This window comes from Triturus cristatus, chromosome 2_1, assembly GCF_964204655.1.
Source record: "Triturus cristatus chromosome 2_1, aTriCri1.1, whole genome shotgun sequence".
Classification (NCBI taxonomy): domain Eukaryota; kingdom Metazoa; phylum Chordata; class Amphibia; order Caudata; family Salamandridae; genus Triturus; species Triturus cristatus.
In genome coordinates this window covers 119915176-119935121 of record NC_140581.1, presented here as the reverse complement: position 1 = coordinate 119935121, position 19946 = coordinate 119915176, and the positions used below count along the sequence as shown (strand labels likewise).

General features: G+C 43.1%; 1 protein-coding gene across 6 annotated transcripts in view; it reads right to left on the bottom strand.

The window, feature by feature from the left end:
* Positions 1–19946, bottom strand: part of LOC146863859 (uncharacterized) — a 617506-nt gene that overhangs the window by 389335 nt on the left and 208225 nt on the right. For 5 of the 6 annotated variants that reach the window (XM_085628521.1, XM_085628550.1, XM_085628530.1 and 2 more), the window contains one exon: positions 13894–13944. The exons of the other annotated variant lie outside the window; for it this stretch is intronic. In XM_085628521.1, coding sequence (XP_085484647.1) covers positions 13894–13944 — 51 coding nt within the window. The remainder of the gene's footprint in view (positions 1–13893; positions 13945–19946) is intronic. 6 annotated transcript variants of the gene reach the window in all.

Sequence of the window (19946 nt, the reverse complement as noted above, 5' to 3'; positions counted from 1 at the left end):
GTTTAATAAGCTGTTGGGGACAACATTTGAACACTTGCATAGGTGTACTCTGTTAAAGGCGCAATATGTTAAAAACTGTGATTTTGTTCTGAGATCCCTCTGGGAGCATGAATGGCTAGATATTTTAACATCAGATGCGGAATGCTGTTCTTTCATTGAGAGCAATGAGTTACCCAAACCTTAGTAGCCCTGCTACGCTTTATTTGTAGGACGTACAAACATCATGCAGTTGTATAGGGCCATGGGAGAGGGTGAGAGAATACATTACTACAATTTCACAAGTCTCTATCATTTGTGAACAAGACAATGTTATACACCTTAGGTCACCCCAGCATCATATGTAGGGACTTTGAATCCATAGACAAATAATTTTGGTTAGTTAAATGTCACTGTACAGAGTCGATGGTAAGCTAATGTTCCCCCTGTGTCGGACATGCCCTGAAAGTAAAGAGACTAGCGAGTGCAGACACACTGACGTGCAAACGGTGCTCACCAGGACCTAGTGTAGCATTGAGGTACAGGCGGCCCTAGAGAAAGGATATCGACTTGGAAAAATATATGACATTTGGCGGTTTGAGGGGACTACAACCCAGTTAGTATACTAACTTATTTCTCAGAGATAAGCAGGAGGCATCAGGGTTTCCTGAATGGTGCATTAAAGAGGCCTCAAAGCAAAAATACATTGTTGATTACTAATGGCTAGAGTGGTTGACCTCGAAACTGAGGAACCGGGTTCGTGTCTCGGCAGGGAGCTTCAACATCCTTTGAATCTGGGCAAATCACTTAATCTCACCATGCCTAACAAAAATTTCCATGTATGTATTGAAATCCTCAAAACTAAAGATAAGTTTGTCTTTTGTTTCACAAAGGAGCAGCTACTTGCCCTTTTTCACAAAATAGGAGTAGTGTGATAGTTATCCTCTGCTTCAACCAGGGAGGGAACTTCTATACTTATTGCCCTGAAGAAAGCCCTGGACCCACATCAGGCCAATATTCAGGCTGAAACATGTCGGCACTAGGGTCATTGGACCACCAATATCCCATTGACCCTTTACATGCTTGTAACTTTTTAATATCCCAGATGGTTCCAAGAATAAAGGGATACCAGGAACTGTCTGAGGATTTTTTTTATCTTTAAGACCCTCTGGCCACATCTTCAAAGAGCTCCCTGGAATATGGTCGAGCCCACCCTGACCTTTAGGAGTCAGGGTGACCCGATGATGAAGCATGACACCACTAGGGTGTGTGAGGGTAATTACAACAGTAGCAATTCTTTACTTTCCCACAACCCGGTGGGTAATAACAAGGATGCTTCAGTAACCATCTTCCCATTCTCAACCAGGGTTTATTTATTTTTGTTATCTCATTAACTGTGGAGTACTTAGAAAATTACTACGCTTACAAGGGTATATGCTTCAGACCCGAGTTCAACGAAGTCAACCCCGCCAGCTAGCCAAGCTTTGCCTTAATTCCTTATGGGGAAAATTTGCACAACGTACAAACTTGTCAAACACGACCTTCATCACAGATCCTGATGAACTGTTTAAATATATTTTTGCGCTGTGTTACGAGGTGTCCAGTTGCAAGTTTATCAATGACGAAACTGCAGCACTGTGTTGGAAATACACAAAAGAGTACCCCACAACTTGTAACAATATAAACATCTTCATACCCTGTTTCACACCCGCTCATGCTCGTTTAGAGCTTTACAATCTGACTGAACGGTGTCTGAATCACGATTGACTCTGTTATTTTTTTTTGCAAATTAGGGGATGAAGACTCCCAACTCGGTTATTATCTAGGCGATATGACCAGCGAGCTAGAAAAGGATGAGTACATAGTCCAGTTCAGGTCATTCGGGCCCAAGATCTATTCTTAAAGAAATTCTAACAATGCAGTATGTATGAAAGTCCAAGGCATCACCTTAAATGTGAACAACAGTGTCAAAATCGATGTTGATAGTCTAAAAGATCTGTTGAATGAATACTTTACCTCGACCTACAGTGAAAATGATAAAACAATTGTAGTAAAACAACCTAGCATATTCCGGTCCTAAAAATAATGGGAAATTATAACCCAGCCAATACATAAAACCTTGCACATAGTGTTTGATAAAAGGGTCCTGACTGGAGACTACAAATCCCTACTGTACGCTTATTGAAGGAGCATTAGAGTCTTGCAAACCCGACTATGGACACCAGGTTGCAGCACTCCTTTTCCTGCTGATTAGCAGGCCCCTCAAATTGCGGTAGAAGCTATTTTATAAAGAAATTATTAGAAAATGCTCCCAGTTGTTTATCCAAAACCCCTAACAATATTGTTCATCTTTATTAGTGCTGGCAAAATATTTATACAGAACTATCCCTAAGGTTCCACACACCAAATTTATAGAATGCATACCGAATAATCTCAATGATGATGCATTGTTAATTAGAGGCCTTATAAACATGGTGATTATCGACAACCTTATGAGCGCAAGGGAGCATCACCCTGGGATAGTGAAAGCTTTTACTCAATATTCACTCAGTCGCAATCTAAGCATATGTTACATCATACAGAACTTGTTTTAGAAGGGTAAGAGCAGTCATTCCATAGTTCTTACCGCCTCATACCTGGTTTTATTAAAAAAACCCTGGGAAAAACAACAGATATCCAATATAGGTAAACAGATGTACCCCGTTAACACCCAGTTTTTCTTGTAAGCCTTTAATGACGATACCGAGAAACCGCACAGTTACTTACTGGTAGATTTAAAGCCCAATACTCCAGAAGACTACAGACTGCATGCTGATATTTTCTCACCCGATCTCCCAGTCGCTTACACACATAAAACCAAGCTCAAGCTCAAAGCCTATAAACAGAATCGGTAAAGAGTCTCCTGTAGCATTTATATTCTAGGCCTTATAATACTCTGTATTGAACATGTCGGCGCATCTATCCTGTGCGGGGCTTCGGATGATTTAGTGGCTGCCATATCAGAAATCGCTCTAAACACCATAAAAGGTAATGCCCCTATATCAGAGCACCAGTTCCTTGTTTTGAAGAAGAAGTGCCACCCTATCAAGAAGCTCAGAAATAAAAGGGCATCCCTCATGTCTAAGAACAAACTGGTAAAGCAGTCTGGAGGTTTTATGGGTTCTTTGTTGGGCATAGCTATACCGCTAATTATCAGCCTCCTAACCAGGAACTGATGGATTATTCCCAAAAGATGTACTTGGTATCATTGCAGTAGCTGGAACAGTTTGGGAAGTCTATGGGCGATGCCTGGAACAACCAGAAAAATTAGACGCAGTGCCTGGATGGCGTGAATAAAGACATTTTGAACTGTACTGATTTCAAACCTTACCACAAAGCAGATCTTTACTCCAGCACTCTTCAAAACTTTCAGAGATATTACAGGCATTGGAATGCTGAAAACAACAGCTTGACTCACATGCCCCTGACTGAACAGCCTCCACCACCCCCTTCAACGCCTCAAGAACCACCACCATCCTCAGACACCATTGTTGAAGAACTGTTAAAAAATATTAGTCAAAGGTATAGAGGGGCCATGAAAATGTTGCTAAGTAAAATGTCAGCTTCTAAAGACCTGTCCTCATCGAATGAGAGAGGCGAATTCCTCCACAAAGGTCAATCGGTTGTTGGATCCCACATGTATGACCTAGTCAAAGGTCTTACGCACCCCAAAACACTATCACTCCAGAAAGCGCCCAGAGGTTGCAAACAGTTTTTGGAAGCCACAGCGGAACTCAACATTCTTTCGATGATCGTCAGAAATGCTGAACACAGGCGGATGCTTGAAAGTTTGAAAGATCCGACTTACGGCCCTCAAGTACTCCAACACCTGTTGTTTTTAACCCCCTCCCTAAGATGCCAGCATCCACATTTTCCCCCAGCTATCCCCCTCCTGGTGCCCGAGGCACTGCCTCTGGAACCTAAAAAAAATACATTTTCCAAAATGGATATGTGGTTAAATGTCTGATGTTTCTTCTGACTATGTATGTGTGTGCCTGTGTTTGTGTGTATAGTTTTGTCATAGTTAACATTTTGACATTTTTCTTCTTTTATTTCTTTAGTAAGTTCATCAGTGTTTTGTAAATAAACCCTTTAACATTTTAAAGTGTTTCTGTCATCTTTTAAAAACATTTTAAATCTGTGTACTTGCATCAGAATAAAGATACTGAGTCTGCATTCAGGTTGTAACTCTTTTATTTTAGATAGTCATCATTACACATAAGAGGTGTTGACAAACTTGATGTAGACTTAGAGTTTTCTTTCACACATTTCATAATAATACTGTCATTGTTAACTAGGTCATCGAATATAGATTTAAAGAAATTCTAATCATTATACCCTCAGATATTTTACTAATAAAATATATGCAATGCTCCCTGCATGTGACGGCGAGAGAACCCTGTACCTGTATTTTGGTATACCCCACCCTCGCAGCAGCTTTTTTAACATACTTCAATATAGGTTTTGTATAGATGCTATGCTCGGGAAATGCCGCTGCACTGTCAAACACTGTACCCTTGTCTTTATCTAAAAACAGGGATGCCCAGTGAGTTCCTTCCATGTAGGGCGGATCTGTGTTAAAGACGAGCGTGCTGGGTCTTTCGGACCCTATTTCACCAGGTAGAGTGTCGCTTGGAAAATCCCCTACAAGGCATTTATTAGCGTATTTATGATGGCTTAAGAAATCCTGAATTTGAACAGTGTCCATTTTGCAATATTTTAAAGATAGTCAAACAAAATGTGGTTGGTTGATCTTAATGACATTGTTGAATACAGAGAATACAACCATGTACACATTCATAGCCAAAGACTGACTAAAACATATAGCTGCTATTAGAGTTCCATTTTTGATCAAACTGTAGTGGTCGGCGTCTTCCATGTCAGTGGTCAGATCGAAAGTGAAGAACGTGTAGCCCGTTCTTTATCCTTCTCTCGACACGACGACTCTTGAGTCACGCATGCGCTTCCTAATTATCAAAACGAAACCCAACGAAAGCTGACTGTGTTCGACTTTGCAGGAATCACAGCCCCTTCATGGAAAAGCACCGCGTAGTTAATGTCTTAGTGTAAATTGAAAGGGTTTGAGGTATGGAGATCGCTAAAAGCTGTGTTGTCGGCAAAACCTATGATAATAAGGTCCAGTAGTTGCCCCAAAAATACAGTTTGCAGCTGGGTTAATCTGGTACTGGCTGGGTTGCAGAATATCTTCAGAGCTCCTCTTTCAACTGCATACTTGGAGTTCAGTAGCTGTAAGGTTTCGGCATGAGGCAATCTGACATTTGGGGACACTTTCATTCTCTTTACAAACAAACTAGTGGACAGTATGACCAGTTTATACAGTTCCGCATCCCCGATGATGAGATAGAATGAGTCCTTGTTGCAGTTAAGTTTGATCTTAAGATCGATATTGTTGATAAACAGTTTATCTTGGAAGAAAAGGTCTGAATGCATACGCCCGAGGAGGTCATACTGTCTACTGCAGGCGGTGAAGCTTGCTATTTTTACAAAAACTTGATTGTCACCATCCAGCTCCTTGTCTTCAAAATGCACATAAGTATCCTTGTAGAGGAGCCCTGTTGAAAGCTGTGTGTCCAGGGCGTTGCGGTTGTAATTTAGAATACTCTCAATGTAGGCATACATGTTATTACTTTGCTTGACAAGGCTATCGCCGAGGGTAATGCCCACCTGATTAAACATGGTGACAATGGGGTAAGTGATCGTTGGCACTTTAGCGGCGGGCGGTATGTTGACACTGCCCTGTTTTTACAATTTTACCAACAAGATGCAGCAGAGTATTGTTGAAATCCAGATTCATATCCGTAGACCCTGGCACAAAAACCTCTATCGGGGTCAACGGCATTAAATCGACTAGAGGCGACACTTCCATGAAAATACAGTTTTTGGGTCTCGCGCCTAGCAGTGCACTGCGTAGCGGTGCTGGCGCAGCGCGAGACATTTTGTATGTGGCAAACGGGGAATGTGAGCTGACCTAGGAATCGCACACGCTTGTGCGTGTGCGTTTCCTTTTGAGCTCCCCCATTGGCCTTTGCGTGCGTCTTATTGTAAAAGACTGCACGCAATTGGCCCGAGGCGCGCACATAGCTCCTCCCATGGCCTATTGGTGTCTATTACGCGCTTGGTGCGCGTAATAGACACCAATAGGCCATGGCTCGCAGTGGCGCGCGCGCGCACCACTGGCGAGCTTGTTCCCTGTTGGTTTCGTCGTCGCAGAGCGGGTGCTGTATGTGCCTAGTTAAAATAGCAACCTTGTAAAAAAAAATAACGGCAAAACATTCTGGTTGGTTCTTCGTTGATTTGCAGAAGGCTCTGGTGAGTGAGGGACCCATGCGCATTTCCAAGTTACTTTACTTTCACCTGTGTTTCGGCTGGTGAATATTTGAGTGAATACTTATGCGCATCACTGACGCGTGCGCAGATCGCCTCTCGGTTTATCAGCTTTGCAGTGTAGGTGCTCTTAATTACACAGAAGAAGTCTGTTGGCAACGTTTTCTTCAACGTCTGTACCTTCGAGTGCTTCGTAGTTTCGTCAGCTGATCCAGGATCCTTCTTCCGACGGCTGCGTGTACTGGTATTCCTTGAACCTGATTTTCTTTACTATCTGGCACAATTTATTTCCGCAACTTCAAGCACGCGTGAGTTTCCTAAATTACCATTGGTGTGTACGGAATTGGACCGTCTTTCATTGCTTTGCTTCAATTACAAGAGAGCCAGTGACCCCTTCTTATACAGCGTATTCTACGTGTAAGGAATGGTACCACAAGTTCTTCTGAATATTTCTGGTGAATGGAGGGACAGCCCATACATGACAGCATACTAGTCTGGAACAAATTGAGTTCATACTGCTGTGTAATCTGCCGGCCCCCTAGAGGTGGATAGATTTTGCCTGGCACCTTTCCTCTACCCAGGGTGTAGCGTTCCAGTCAAAGCTGCTGACTTTGACCATGTAGCTGCCTGTGTTTGTAATTAGCAGTCTGGGGGAGCCAGGTTCGAGTCTCGGCTGTGGGATCACCATCCTGTGATTCTGAGCAAATCACTTAATCTACGCCTGCCTCAAATTATGAATGTGACCTACTCAAGGCTTTAAGTGGGATTAAAAACCTGGGGTGTCACTCAAATGGGCGTGGCCAATGTAATTAAGGGCGTGTCTTAAAAACAGTAAGCTAAATATCTGTGCTTAGCATAGTGTGTCCCCCGACTTCTATTTTGCTGTTTCTGTCTTTGCGCCCAGATATATGATACAAGTAACATCATACCTACAACAAGTCAGGACTATTGGTTTTGTCAATAGTTGTCAGTTGCATAAGATAAATAAGCAACAACTATGGCTTGTATATAATATTGAAAAAGCTTCCAATTAAAGCCCTGGTGACACCACGACAATGTTGCTGCAAAGTTGTTAGAACGAGCAGTTTAGTAATGTAGGAGTTTTTGAGACACATACCAGGGAGGCTCTTGCAGCAAAGGAGAGGATGGAGGCTCCAGCTGGCCACGGTAATGGAAATCATTACAGACATTTGTGATCAGTTAAGAAGCAGAGCTGCTCCACAAGGCGGATGCCGGTTCAAAATAAAGGCTCCCTGCCCAGGTTTGCATCGGAGCACGTCTAAACGCACGCTTATCATAGGTGCGCCTTTTACTATTCATGTTACCGATTCACAAATTATTTTAATTATTAAATGCACCGTCATAGGGACATGGTGCCGTAATTTTGCATCGGAATCTGTACGTACCTGCCAGTGCAAGGGCAGCATCTGGCTTCCGATGTATCGGTGGCCCGCAAGAGTGCTGACTAAAGCACCGTTCAAAGTTTTTAGGTGGTAGATGTTCAGAAATATAATGGGACGTTTTATCGTGCTCCCCCACTTCTGTCATCTCATGTTTCTCCCCTTGAGTCTTCTTTCTGGCTGTCATCATCTCTTCCTATTTCTCTTTGCCGCATAAAACTCCCCATTAACTTTAACTTTAATTCTCATTCTCCCGTTCACACCGCCTCCGCTCTCCTCCTCTCTGTCTCTCTCACGTCTCAAGCCTCGCACAGATGCTCAGAATAACCCAGGAGGCAGTGATGAGGTCTGATCTGAGCCAACATGTAAGCAATATTGTTTTACTATCTTGAATTAATGTTCTCTTAAATTCTTGCACATTTCCTTCTAGCCCGGAATGGCTAAACCTTCTGTTTGTGGGCACCTTTTATCGCCTTATTTAATTATTCTGTGAATCGACTTTAAGAAGTTGCATACATTTCGAGTAACATTTGACCAAACAAATGTTTTAAAACATTCAGCAACCTCCCTAAATGAAGAAAGAAATCCTCTCAAACGTGCATGCTCAAATAAATAGTTGTAGCTACACAGCGGTTCCGTGTTGTTGTGTGCCCTCTTGTGCCTCTCCTGGCCGGATAAGCAACAACGTGTTGCATTCCGGGACTTGCAGTTCCGCTTTTTGCATTGCACGTATAGTTTAAATAAATCCTAATATGGAAAGCATTGGGTAAAACTCTAAAGTGGCTGATGGCACAAATGAACAGGGAACCTTGGTAAATGTTCATTATTTATATGTTTTTAAGTTTTTTTGGGGCGCCTTGTATCAGTGTTATGCTACCTCAGAGCACTAAATCATAAGCTAAACAGATTTGTAGAAAACAAGCATTGAGGAAGCTAATCGAATTGAAGTGCTATTGGGTTTGCCAATGATTGTTTGTGTACTGGGGAGCAAGCACAGACAAAAGCATCTGAAATATGAATGCATTAGGAAACAACCATTTGCAATGCAATAGGTATCGCATTTACGTGAGTTTAAGCTATTGGCATTGTAAATGACAATGCCTTTTATTTACATTTTAAAAAACAAAAACATAAATAAAAGTCATTATCATTTACAATGCCAATAGCTAAAACGTATTTTATATGCACTGCTTAAAGCCTAAACAGGCAACTAAACAAGCAGTTACAAGTAAAGTCACCTTGCACAACAAAACACATTATAAATAAATTGGTACAGCAAATGTAGTACCACCAACCTATATTTCTCATACGTTCATTCCTACATAATAGTACTATATTTTATCATAATACAAGCACACACAATCCCACTCTATAAACTTTCCTCCACTTTACTCAACTAAACACCACTCCACGCTAAACTACTCCACTCCACTACGCTCTATAATAATTTCCTCTACTCTATACTACACCACTTCACTGTACCACACTACACTCTATAGGTCTACATTAACAAAATTCGAGCTAGTAATGTTGCATACATTTTTGCTACAACAAAAATTCAAACTTTTACTAATGTGAGACCTATTGCATTGCAAATGCTTGTTGATATTGGTCTTAGTGTGCTTTAGAGAAAACAAGTCTCGCTCTGATTGGGCACATTCTCCCGATGCACAATGTACGAAGGCTATGTTTCAGGTTGTTGTGTTTCAAAAACATATTTATGCTAGTGGGTGTTCTCTTGTTCTTCGAGGCTCTCTCCGCCTTATGGATCTTCTGTTGTAAGCGCTTTTTGAAGAGCACCACCTTTTTTTATAGGAAGCCTGTGGACCCCTACGCTTCGAAAACCTTTGCTTTCTTTTAATACTTGTGCGTGACCTGTGCCCAAGGCCCGCTCCTCCTTGGGGTTGTTTGTTCATGCATTCGGCAACAACAGAAGTCACAGATCCGACCACATCCTGGGCAATGTTTGAGGCCGCCGCTTTAACATGGGGTTTTGCTATTTCATAGTCTCTTCTCAAGAGAGACATAACTCTTCGAAAAAAACTATGGAAAAAACCTCCTAGTTCCACCCCATACATAACAGGGGCCACTTGAAAGAATGGTGCCCCTCCATATCCAGCCTGGTGTCTGTAATAGTCCCTTTAGAGCATGGCCACATATGTTTTCATGATCACCATGATAAGTTCTTAATATTCGCTGTTGTGTCACTGTCTTAAATGAAGCTTAACAATAACTTTCTCGTATTTAAAGGACACCGGCTCAGATTGAAGGTTGAAGATCATGACCGTCATAGTGTCAAAATGGTTTTTAGAAATTGCTGCGTAGTCAGGTGTGATATATTGAATATTAATCACTGTGCTATTTTTCCCCTTCACCTGGACCCATCCTAATAATGATGAATAACTATCTTGATCCTCTGTGGCTCCACAATGTCACTATAGACGCAGTGTATAGAAACCTTAGTTAATATTGGGCCACATGGGGTCCGACTCTACCCAGCTTTTTTATGCTGTACTGTTCCTAAAACTCCTCTTCATTTACCATACAGCTAAATTCTGTCCCGCGGTTTGGAGCTTTAAGAAATACCTTCCTTCTATTGTTATCTAATACTAGCTGAATGTTTGAATACGTTTCGATGCTGGGTATGGATTTGTTGATGGCCTCGACAAGCCCCGCAACGCTGGAGTAACAGCCATGAGGAAAGCCAGCGTGGATGCTCCAAGGGTCCTGATCACGCTTTATAGTAAACATGGCCTCGAGCATTCTAAATGTATTCCATGTTCTTTGGTATTGGATTTTGGTTAGGGCTACATCCTTGTCCCCTTTTAGGTCCACACGTTTAGCCAGTTTCACAGTATAATTAGAAATGTTATTGTCCAGGAACATGTCCTTCGAGGCGTTGGATGGCAATTTAATATAAAATTATGTTGTTCCCATATTCTCGCCTTCATAGAGCCCCCGTACCAACACACCCTGCAGGGAGCTGGCCAGCACCCGACCGTTAAATTTCTCAGGACACCCCCTCCATTTGACAATGGCCTGTCTGTTACCCCGCTACCATTCCATTTCAGAATCTTTAAAACCCTGTACACCCTGTATGGATCATCTGATACCTTTTGTAACTCTTCGTTGTAAAGGCACCCAACGCCTTTTCGCCATCGTAGTCCTTTAACCTTTAAATATATATACCTTCTTTAAGCTCCACGCTCTTCACTATAAATATTTCATTACTAAAAGTCTGCTGGTAGCCCTTTGTAAAGACCACTTTTAACTTTAAAACCCTAACATGATCACCTTCTTTTATAAGAAGCTTCTTTACCTTGGCAGTGAAATGGCTCCTGTACACCATTCTCCACACCACTAAGGAATTATCAGTTGTTACCTCTACGGGAGACTTTTTGTTGCTTCTGTTATAAGCATTTATAAACCCCTGTAGAACGTCCACATATAGGTAGGTGTTGTAGGCCGTGAAATATCTCCACATCTAAGATTTTAAAGTTCTAGTAAAACGCTCTATAACAGCAGCTTTTACCTCCGTGTGCATTACAACATGATGAAGAGCGTGCTGTTTTAATAACTTCTGAAACAAATGCTTAGGGGATCCTTATATGTATTCTGAGCATAATATAATGGGGCGAAATCCTCTACATCACATCATGGTCACCTGATCTCCAGGGGCTCTGGTTCGTTGAGGGATGTCGCATAGCCCTAACCACGTGGTAGAACCATGAGCACGTGACTAACACATGACCAGGGTGATGTCACAACTCACGTGGCCCAACAAGGTCAGGTGACTCCCCAGGAAGTGACATCACTTCCAGGGAGGTCCCCAGAGGCCTGCAAGTCCCAGTAACGGAAGTGAAGTCACTACCGGGACAGAACAACTGTCATTTTTGCTTGATGCGGAAGGTATCCCTCCTTACTACTATCACCTGGCACAACTCAAAGTATGGACTATGAAAGAGAAATAAGATCCACGAGAAAAATACAGAAACACATGATGAAATAGCTAACATTCTTGGAGAATGCAAGATTAAGTAAAACATGTGAAATAAGAGAGAAACTAAATCGCTGATATGCATTACCTTTACGTTTTTAATATTCATTGGGCCTCATTTACAATATTTTGATGCCCGGAAGAGATAAAATATATGGCGCGTTCCTCTCCTTTTCCCCTGCGCTGGTGCACAATAGGCACCGACGCAGACACCATAGTGCTATGGTGCAAGGGTGTCTGAGTTGTAGGGGTGATTGCTTTTGAGCAGGGAAAGGAGACCTTCATGCACAAAAACAATCACAAGAGGTGTTTTCCTCTTTCTACGTGTGCTGCAGAATTCAGCAAATGTAGAAAACGGAAAAACCAGGAGAAATAAAAGGTATTTCTCCTTGTGCCTCCCCTACGCCTCCGGAATCTGATGCATTCCCAGGTTTACGTAACCTTGTAAATCTGGGGAAGCATCAGGTGCCATGAATGTTCCATGGGAACACCCACAGCAACACCCATGGAACACCGTTTTCACGCAGAGTAATGTGTGAAAGAGGGACATATTTACAAGGCCATGATAAGCCACACAGGGTGGCTTTACGTGGCCTTGAAAATATGGGCAGGCACACTGCGCTGCCGGTGCGTCCAAAAAAAGTGACGCACTGGTGGCACAAAGTGCTTGTAAATAAGCCCCTTTGCTTGTAAATCAATCCATGTTTTTGGCATTAATGTTAAGGGCATGAAGACAGGGCCCGTTTTAACACCATACTGCAGATAATTGACTTTACTGTAAGCACATAATTCCGGGTTTCCATCTGATTCGGATATTTAGATCAACTTCGCAAGAGAACAAGAACCCTGCTCATCTTTTGAATCAATTTTGTGGGGACCAAATACAGCAGCTCAACTTCTAAACATGAATAGCATTCTAACACTTACCATTACAAGGGCAAGGTACCAAATCACATGTGCTTGCATCCACTCCTAAGTGTGAAGCAAGGGAAAGGGTGGAAGTGATGAACGTCTGGCATCACGCATGGATGAAGACTCAAAAACCGTGATGCTAATAGCACGACTGGCCAACAGTGGATACCACCATAGACCACAATGGCAATGAAGGGTTTAAAACGGTAAGCCCTGGACTGTGCGTCACAGTGCAGAAAGTTGATTTACTGCCTGGCTTCCGTCTCCTTCAGAGTGAGGCGGGGTAGGCAGTCTAGGGCAGACAGCCCAGACTTAAATATATCGATTTGTTTAGAGATGCAATAGTATTTCTCAATAAATCAATCTATTTAATATTTTTTTATGTAAATGTGTTGGAATTTCCGAGGGGCGCAACCCCAGAGCCCTATCGAGAATCCCCCCCTGTTATTACTACAGACAAATATGTCACAAGTCAGTAATAAATATACTCCAGCTCAGCCTTGGAGTACGTCCAGCACCAGAACTCACTACTCACAGGTTACTGCAACACACACTGCCATAGAACATAATGGAAGCAGGGAGTTAAAATAACACCCGATTGGAAGTATTGTTAACTAAACAAAGCTGTCTCTAAAGTCTCTGGCACCTCCTCGCTCATGAAAAGGTGGCAAACCAACTAAGAGGAGACGCAACCCGTTAACAAAATGTGGGGATCAGGGTTACATTATCCAAACGAGGATAGTAGAGGCGTCTACTGTCCTACAAGATTACAAGCTATGGGCTTATTTGACATTGGCCACCTAGGCGCTAGTTCAGAGGGCAATATGCCTGAAAAGGAAGATGGGTTGGAACATGGTCTTACAAAACTCATGCACTCAATGACTGTCATGGTGGGTGAAGGGAGGGGCAAGAGGGCGGAGTTGTCAGGTTGGGAAGGTGTTTGTTGGGTATAAGTTAAAACAGGAAAGTCCGATTGACGTTCTGTACTTATTTTTCAAAACACAATAAAAAATATTGAAATCTTAAATATATTTATATTTAGGGCATGGAAAGACAATGAAATTTGCTAAATGTTACATGTTTTTGTGATAAACTACATCACAAGTATCCAAGGACAGCACTTTACAACTAAACCAGGTCTACTGTCAGAACACCAAGTAATCATTCTATTTAAGAAAGCTAAGGGTGTTTTGGTTGGGAGTGTGACTTTGGGTTGATAATTACCTTTCCAGCCACCCTTCTGTTGCTGATGGGACAAACTCCTCCTGCTTGATCCTGGGTAAGAAAAAATGAAAAGGAGATGTCTGACTTGCGTGTTTGCAGCTCGTCACTTCCTTTATACATAGATCCAATACAGCTGGTCACATGCCAGTGCTCAGTGGTGGGATTTGCATCTTCATGCAGTATGTCACCATAGCTACAGGACACAACTCATTGAACAATGATCTGGCACATAATTTAAATACATTTTAAGTAATTACTCTTGCTTGCAATGTGAATTTCTTTTGTTGTATCACCATTTCAAATCTCTAGAGGGTAGTAGGGCAATGCAACTATTAAAGAACCAAAATATGGAATGTGCCAGGCTCTGCTGGTGAGGGTGTGATGGCTGGGCACACTATGCAAGCACTGGAATATGTTACTGGTGCCCTTTCCGAACCTACAAGTGGCATTTGGGTTTTCCAAGGGGCAGTGTACTCCCTAGCAGGGCAGCTGGTATTGTCTACTGAGCTTTGACAGCCTTAGGTGATCACACTCCTGGTCTTATCTGTAAGGTCACAGCTTCTGGATAAATTGCCAAGTTTTACATCATTGATCTTCTCATCTGGGCTGGGCCTTACACCACTTTAGCCTCCTAAATTCAAGGATTACTTGTAAGCAGTGAGAACAGCAGCAGATGCAGCGTATTCATCAGAAGTGAGGATTTTTGGGAGATTTTAAAAGCCTGCAATAGAGAAGTGCTGAAACAGAGGGCTTCATTCACAGATTGCATTTGAAGTATGTGAGTAATCCCACAGTAGTATTACATTTTGTAATGCCACAGTAGTATAACTCAGGTACTAGAAAATGCAATTCACTAACCTACCCGCGGACACCTTAGCCTCCGCCACTTCTATCTTTTCTAAGCAGAGTTCTCCACCAATGTGTGGAGCTCTCCAGACATGTAGATTTATGTTTTTGTAGGAAATGTGGATGAGACGGGAATAGCTGCAAAATGGGGATTACCTACACATAAATGGGAGCCAGCTGTAGGAGAGGGAATAAAGAGGGGTTTAGAGAGGGATAGAAAAATGCAAACAGTGTTACTACAGCCAAAGACGTCGCAAAACAGTGTTAAATATACTCCAGTTCAGCCTTGGAGTATGCCCAAGACCAAACATGGACACTCACAGGTTACTGTAACACTCTCCTATAGAAGATAATGGAGGTAGCGAGTTAAAATAACACCCCATGGGAAGTAATGTTAACCAAACAACCTGGCTCCAGCGTCTCTGGCACCTCATCGCTCATGAAAAGGTGGCATATGAGCTAAGAGGAGACACAACTTGCTTTAACAAAATGTGGGACTCAGGGTTCCATTATCTAAATGAGGATAACCGAGGTCTCTACTGTTACAGGGTGTGTGCAGGGACTAACAGTGGGCCCAACAGCGTCCGCCAGTAAAGACACCCACACTCAGTGTCGCAGTGTTAGCCGGAAGTCACGAGCGTCCCCGGACCGTTTATTTAAGCCCTCTGGCCACGTCTGGCCAGAAGGTGATACAATGTATTGCTTTGCTTCCGGGCCATGTCCCGGATCCCGGGTCCCGCCTCCGTGGGACACAGGGTCATAACAACCCTCCCCAAGTTAGTGTTCAAAACAAAATTGCCAAGTCAACAGATAAAGTCTTGGAGCCTCCGACTGGGAGGGGTGTGTGGTCTCAAAGGAGACCTTCTTGCACAAAAGAATAGGATAGGATATGTGTTTGTAAAACGCTTGAATGCCATGGTGTCTTGGTGCTGATGTATATGGAAGTAGTGCCGCCTACGTTACAAGGAGCTAGATTGAGGAAAACACCCAGGTTTTCAGATCTTTCCTAAAAGCTTGTCGATTTGACAGAAATCTCATGGCTGTTGGCATTTTATTCCACATCTTTGCTGCACAGTTTGAGAAAGTTCTTCCACCCCATCTCACTCTCCTAATCCTGTCAATCTGAAGAAGGCCCAAATTACTGGATCTCAAAGTGTGAGCGGGGATATAGGGCATGAAAATTTTTTGGATGTCCTTGGCTCCTCCCCCGTAAAATGCTTTATGAACCAGGCATAGAGCCTTGAATTCCACACGTTACTGAACGGGGAGCCAGTAAAGTGCTCTGATTCCAGCAGAGGTTGATTGACCTCTCGGTATATTTAGAAGCAGCCTCGCAGCAGCATTCTGCAATGACTGCAGCCTGCTCATCTGGGTTTTGTTAATCCCCAACAGCAAAGCATTGCAATAATCAAGTTTAGATAGTAGGAGAGCCACCACCACAGTCTTTTGTAGTTCCTGCACAATAAAAGGGAAAATCTTTCTCAAGGTTTTTATTAGAAAGAAGCAGGAAGAGGTAAGACTATTTACCTGAGCGGAGAGGTTTAGCTGGCTATCAAAGATGACTCCGAGGTTTCTGACCTTGGGCACTGGGCTGGGGCATTCTCCAGCTCTCGCTGGCCACCAGGAGTCGTTCCACAGGGATCACCCCTGACCAAACTCAATGACCTCCGTCTTATCTGTATTGATTTTCAGGAAGCTATGGTTCATCCAGGTCATGGTCTTAGTAAGGCACACATGAAACCTGACAGCTGTGTCTTCAGGCTGTTTAGCTATCGAGATAATAAGCTGAGAATCATCCACATATGATACCAGGGCGAAACCATGCTTCCTGATAAGTCTGGCCAGGGGAGTGACATAGATGTTAAACATCGTTGGTGATAAAGCTGATCCATGTGGAACCCCACAGGGAAGCTGGAAGCTATCTGACTGCATGCCCTCCCAGTACAGGCTCTGCTCTCTCCCCTCCAAAAATGATGAGAGGAGGGACAAAGCTGAGCCCTCGATCCCTACTTCCTGCAGCCGCTGCACTAACACCGTGTGGGTCACGGTGTCAAAAGCTGCTGACAGATCTAATAGTACGAGGACTGCCTGCCCCCTCTATCCACTATTCCACGGATCTCTTCAGTTGCTACAATCAGAGCAGATTCTGTAGAGTGGTATGACCGAAAGCCATGCTGAGTAGAATCCAGCAGGTTGTTGGTGTCCAGGTACTCAGTCAGTACCTTATTCACCGACTTCTCCGGGATTTTAGCTGCTATGGGTAGTCCAGCTATCGGGCGATAGTTCTTGGGCTCAGAGGGATCTAGGGTGGGTTTTTTCAGGATAGGCCTAATCATTGCTTTCTTCCAACAGACTGGGTAGCTGCCTGATTCCAACACTTGATTGATTAAAGGAGTCAGTTCAGCTCCAATTCTCCTTGCGGCCAGATGCATAATCGTAGGGGGACAAGGGTCTTTGGGTGAGCCAGATTTTATAGAGACGAGAAGTTTACATACCTCCTCGTTTGTAATTGCTGGGAAGCTTCCTACTCTAGAGTGCTTTATTCCAGCTTCATCCAGTGGTTGATCTGGCTTGTCAGGGCCCGATCGGGTATCCAAGAGGTCGTCATAGATTACTTGGACCTTGTTCTGGAAATATGTAGCCAATCTATTACACATACCTTGGTCTGGTTGGAACACATTTGCCTGGTGAGATTTAGACAACAAAAGTGTGACAGTTTTAAAAAGTTCCTTAGTGGAATTACCGGCTTCCTCGATCTTGGTTGTATAGAATAGTCACTTTTGCAGCAATGATTGCGTCCTTATACTGTAGGAGGTCAAGATTATAGATTGTTTTCTTCTCTTTACTATAATCTAGTCTCCAAAGACGCTCCGCTCTCCTGCAATTTACTTTTAAACCTTTCAGCTCAAAGCTGTACCAAGATGACGAAAGCTTTAGTCTCTTGACCGTCACCAGTTTTTCAGGTGCCACAACGTCAGCTGCTCTCAGGAGCCATTCCTTAAACATAGACGCTGCCATCACAAGAGGTGTTTTCCTCTTTCAATGTGTGCTACAGAATTCAGCAAATGTAGAAAAAGGAAAAACCAGGTGCGCCTCCCTTACCCCTCTGGAATCTGATGCATTCCCAGGTTTACGAAAACTTGTAAATCTGGGAATGCATCAGGTTCCATGAATGTTGCATGGGAACACCCACAGCAACACCCATGAAACACCCTTTTCACGCAGAGTAATGCTTGAAAGGGGGCCATATTTACAAGGCCATGACAAGCCAGGCAGGGTGGCTTTACGTGGCCTTGTAAATATGGGCAGGCACACTGCGCCGCTGGTGCGTCCAAAAAAGTGACGCTCTGGTGGCACACTGTGCTTGTAAATAAGCCCCTTTGTTTGTTAATCAATCCATGTGTTTGGCATTAATGTTAAGGTCATGAAGACCGGGCCCGATTTAACACCATACTACAGATAATTGACTTTACTGAAGCTCTTAATTCAGGCTTTCCATCTGATTCGGATATTTAGATCAACTTCGCAAGAGAACAAGAACCTTGCTCATCTTTTGAATCAATTTTGTGGGGACCAAATTCAGCAGCTCAACTTCTAAAGGGGCCAGGAATCTGCAGCCAGACGTGAGGTGTCACTGTGAGGGAGGCTAGCATGACGAGGGGTCTCAACATAAAATACATAACACATGAATAGCATTCTAACACCATTACAAGGGCAACGTACCAGATCACACATGCTTGCATCCACTCCTAAGTGTGAAGAAAGGGAAAGGGTGGGAGTGATGAACATCTGGCATCACGCATGGATGAAGACTCCGACTCCAAAACCATGATGCTAATAGTATCATTGGCCTACAGTGGATACCACCATAGACCACAATGGCATTGATGGGCTTTAAAACGGTAAGCCCTGGACTGTGCGTCACAGTGCAGAAAGTTGATTTACTGACTGGCTTCCGTCTCCTGCTTCAGAGTGAGGCGGGGTAGGCAGCCTAGGACAGACAGCCCAGGCGTAAATACATCAATTTGTTTAGAGATGCAATAGTATTTCTCAATAAATCGATCTATTTAATATTTTTTTTAATGTAAATGTGTTGGAATTTCCGAGGGGCACGACCCCAGAGCCCTATCGAGAATCCCCCCCTATTATTACTACAGACAAATATGTCACAAGACAGTAATAAATATACTCCAGCTCAGCCTTGGAGTACGTCCAGCACCAGAACTCACTACTCACAGGTTACTGCAACACACACTGCCATAGAACATCATGGAAGTAGGGAGTTAAAATAACACCCCATAGGAAGTATTGTTAAATAAACAAAGCTGTCTCTTAAGTCTCCGGCACCTCCTCGCTCATAAAAAGGTGGCAAACCAACTAAGAGGAGACGCAACCTGTTAACAAAATGTTGGGTCAGGGTTACATTATCCAAACGAGGATAGTAGAGGCGTCTACTGTCCTACAAGATTACGAGCTCTGGGCTTATTTAACATTGGCCCCCTAGGCGCTAGTTCAGAGGGAAATATGCCTGAAAAGTAAGATGGGTTGGAACATGGTCTTACAGAACTCATGCACTCAATGACTGTCACAGGGGTGGAGGGAAGGGCAAGAGGGTGGAGGGTCAGGTTGGGAAGGTGTTTGTTGGTTATAAGTTAAAACAGGAAAGCCCGATTGACGTTCTGTACTTATTTTTCAAAACACAATAAAAAATATTGAAATCTTAAATATATTTACATTTAGGGCATGGAAAGACAATGAAATTTGCTAAATGTAACATGTTTTTGTGATAAACTACATCACAAGTATCCAAGGACAGCACTTTACAACTAAACCAGGTCTACTGTCAGAACACCAAGTAATCATTCTAATTTAAGAAAGCTAATAGTGTTTTGGCTGGGAGTGTGACTTTGGGTTGATAATTACCTTTCCAACCACCCTTCCGTTGGTGATGGGACAAACTCCTCCTGCTTGATCCTGGGCCTCAGCCTCCACTATCTTTTCCAAGCAGAGTTCTCCACCACATGTGTGGAGCTCTCCAGACAAGTAGGTTTATGTTTTTGTAGTAAATGTGGGTGAGACGGGAATAGCTGTAAAATGCGGATTACTTACGCATAAATGGGAGTGGGAATAAATAGGGGTTTAAAGAGGGATAGACAAATGCAAACATTGTTACCACAGCCAAAGACGTCGCAAAACAGTTGTAAATA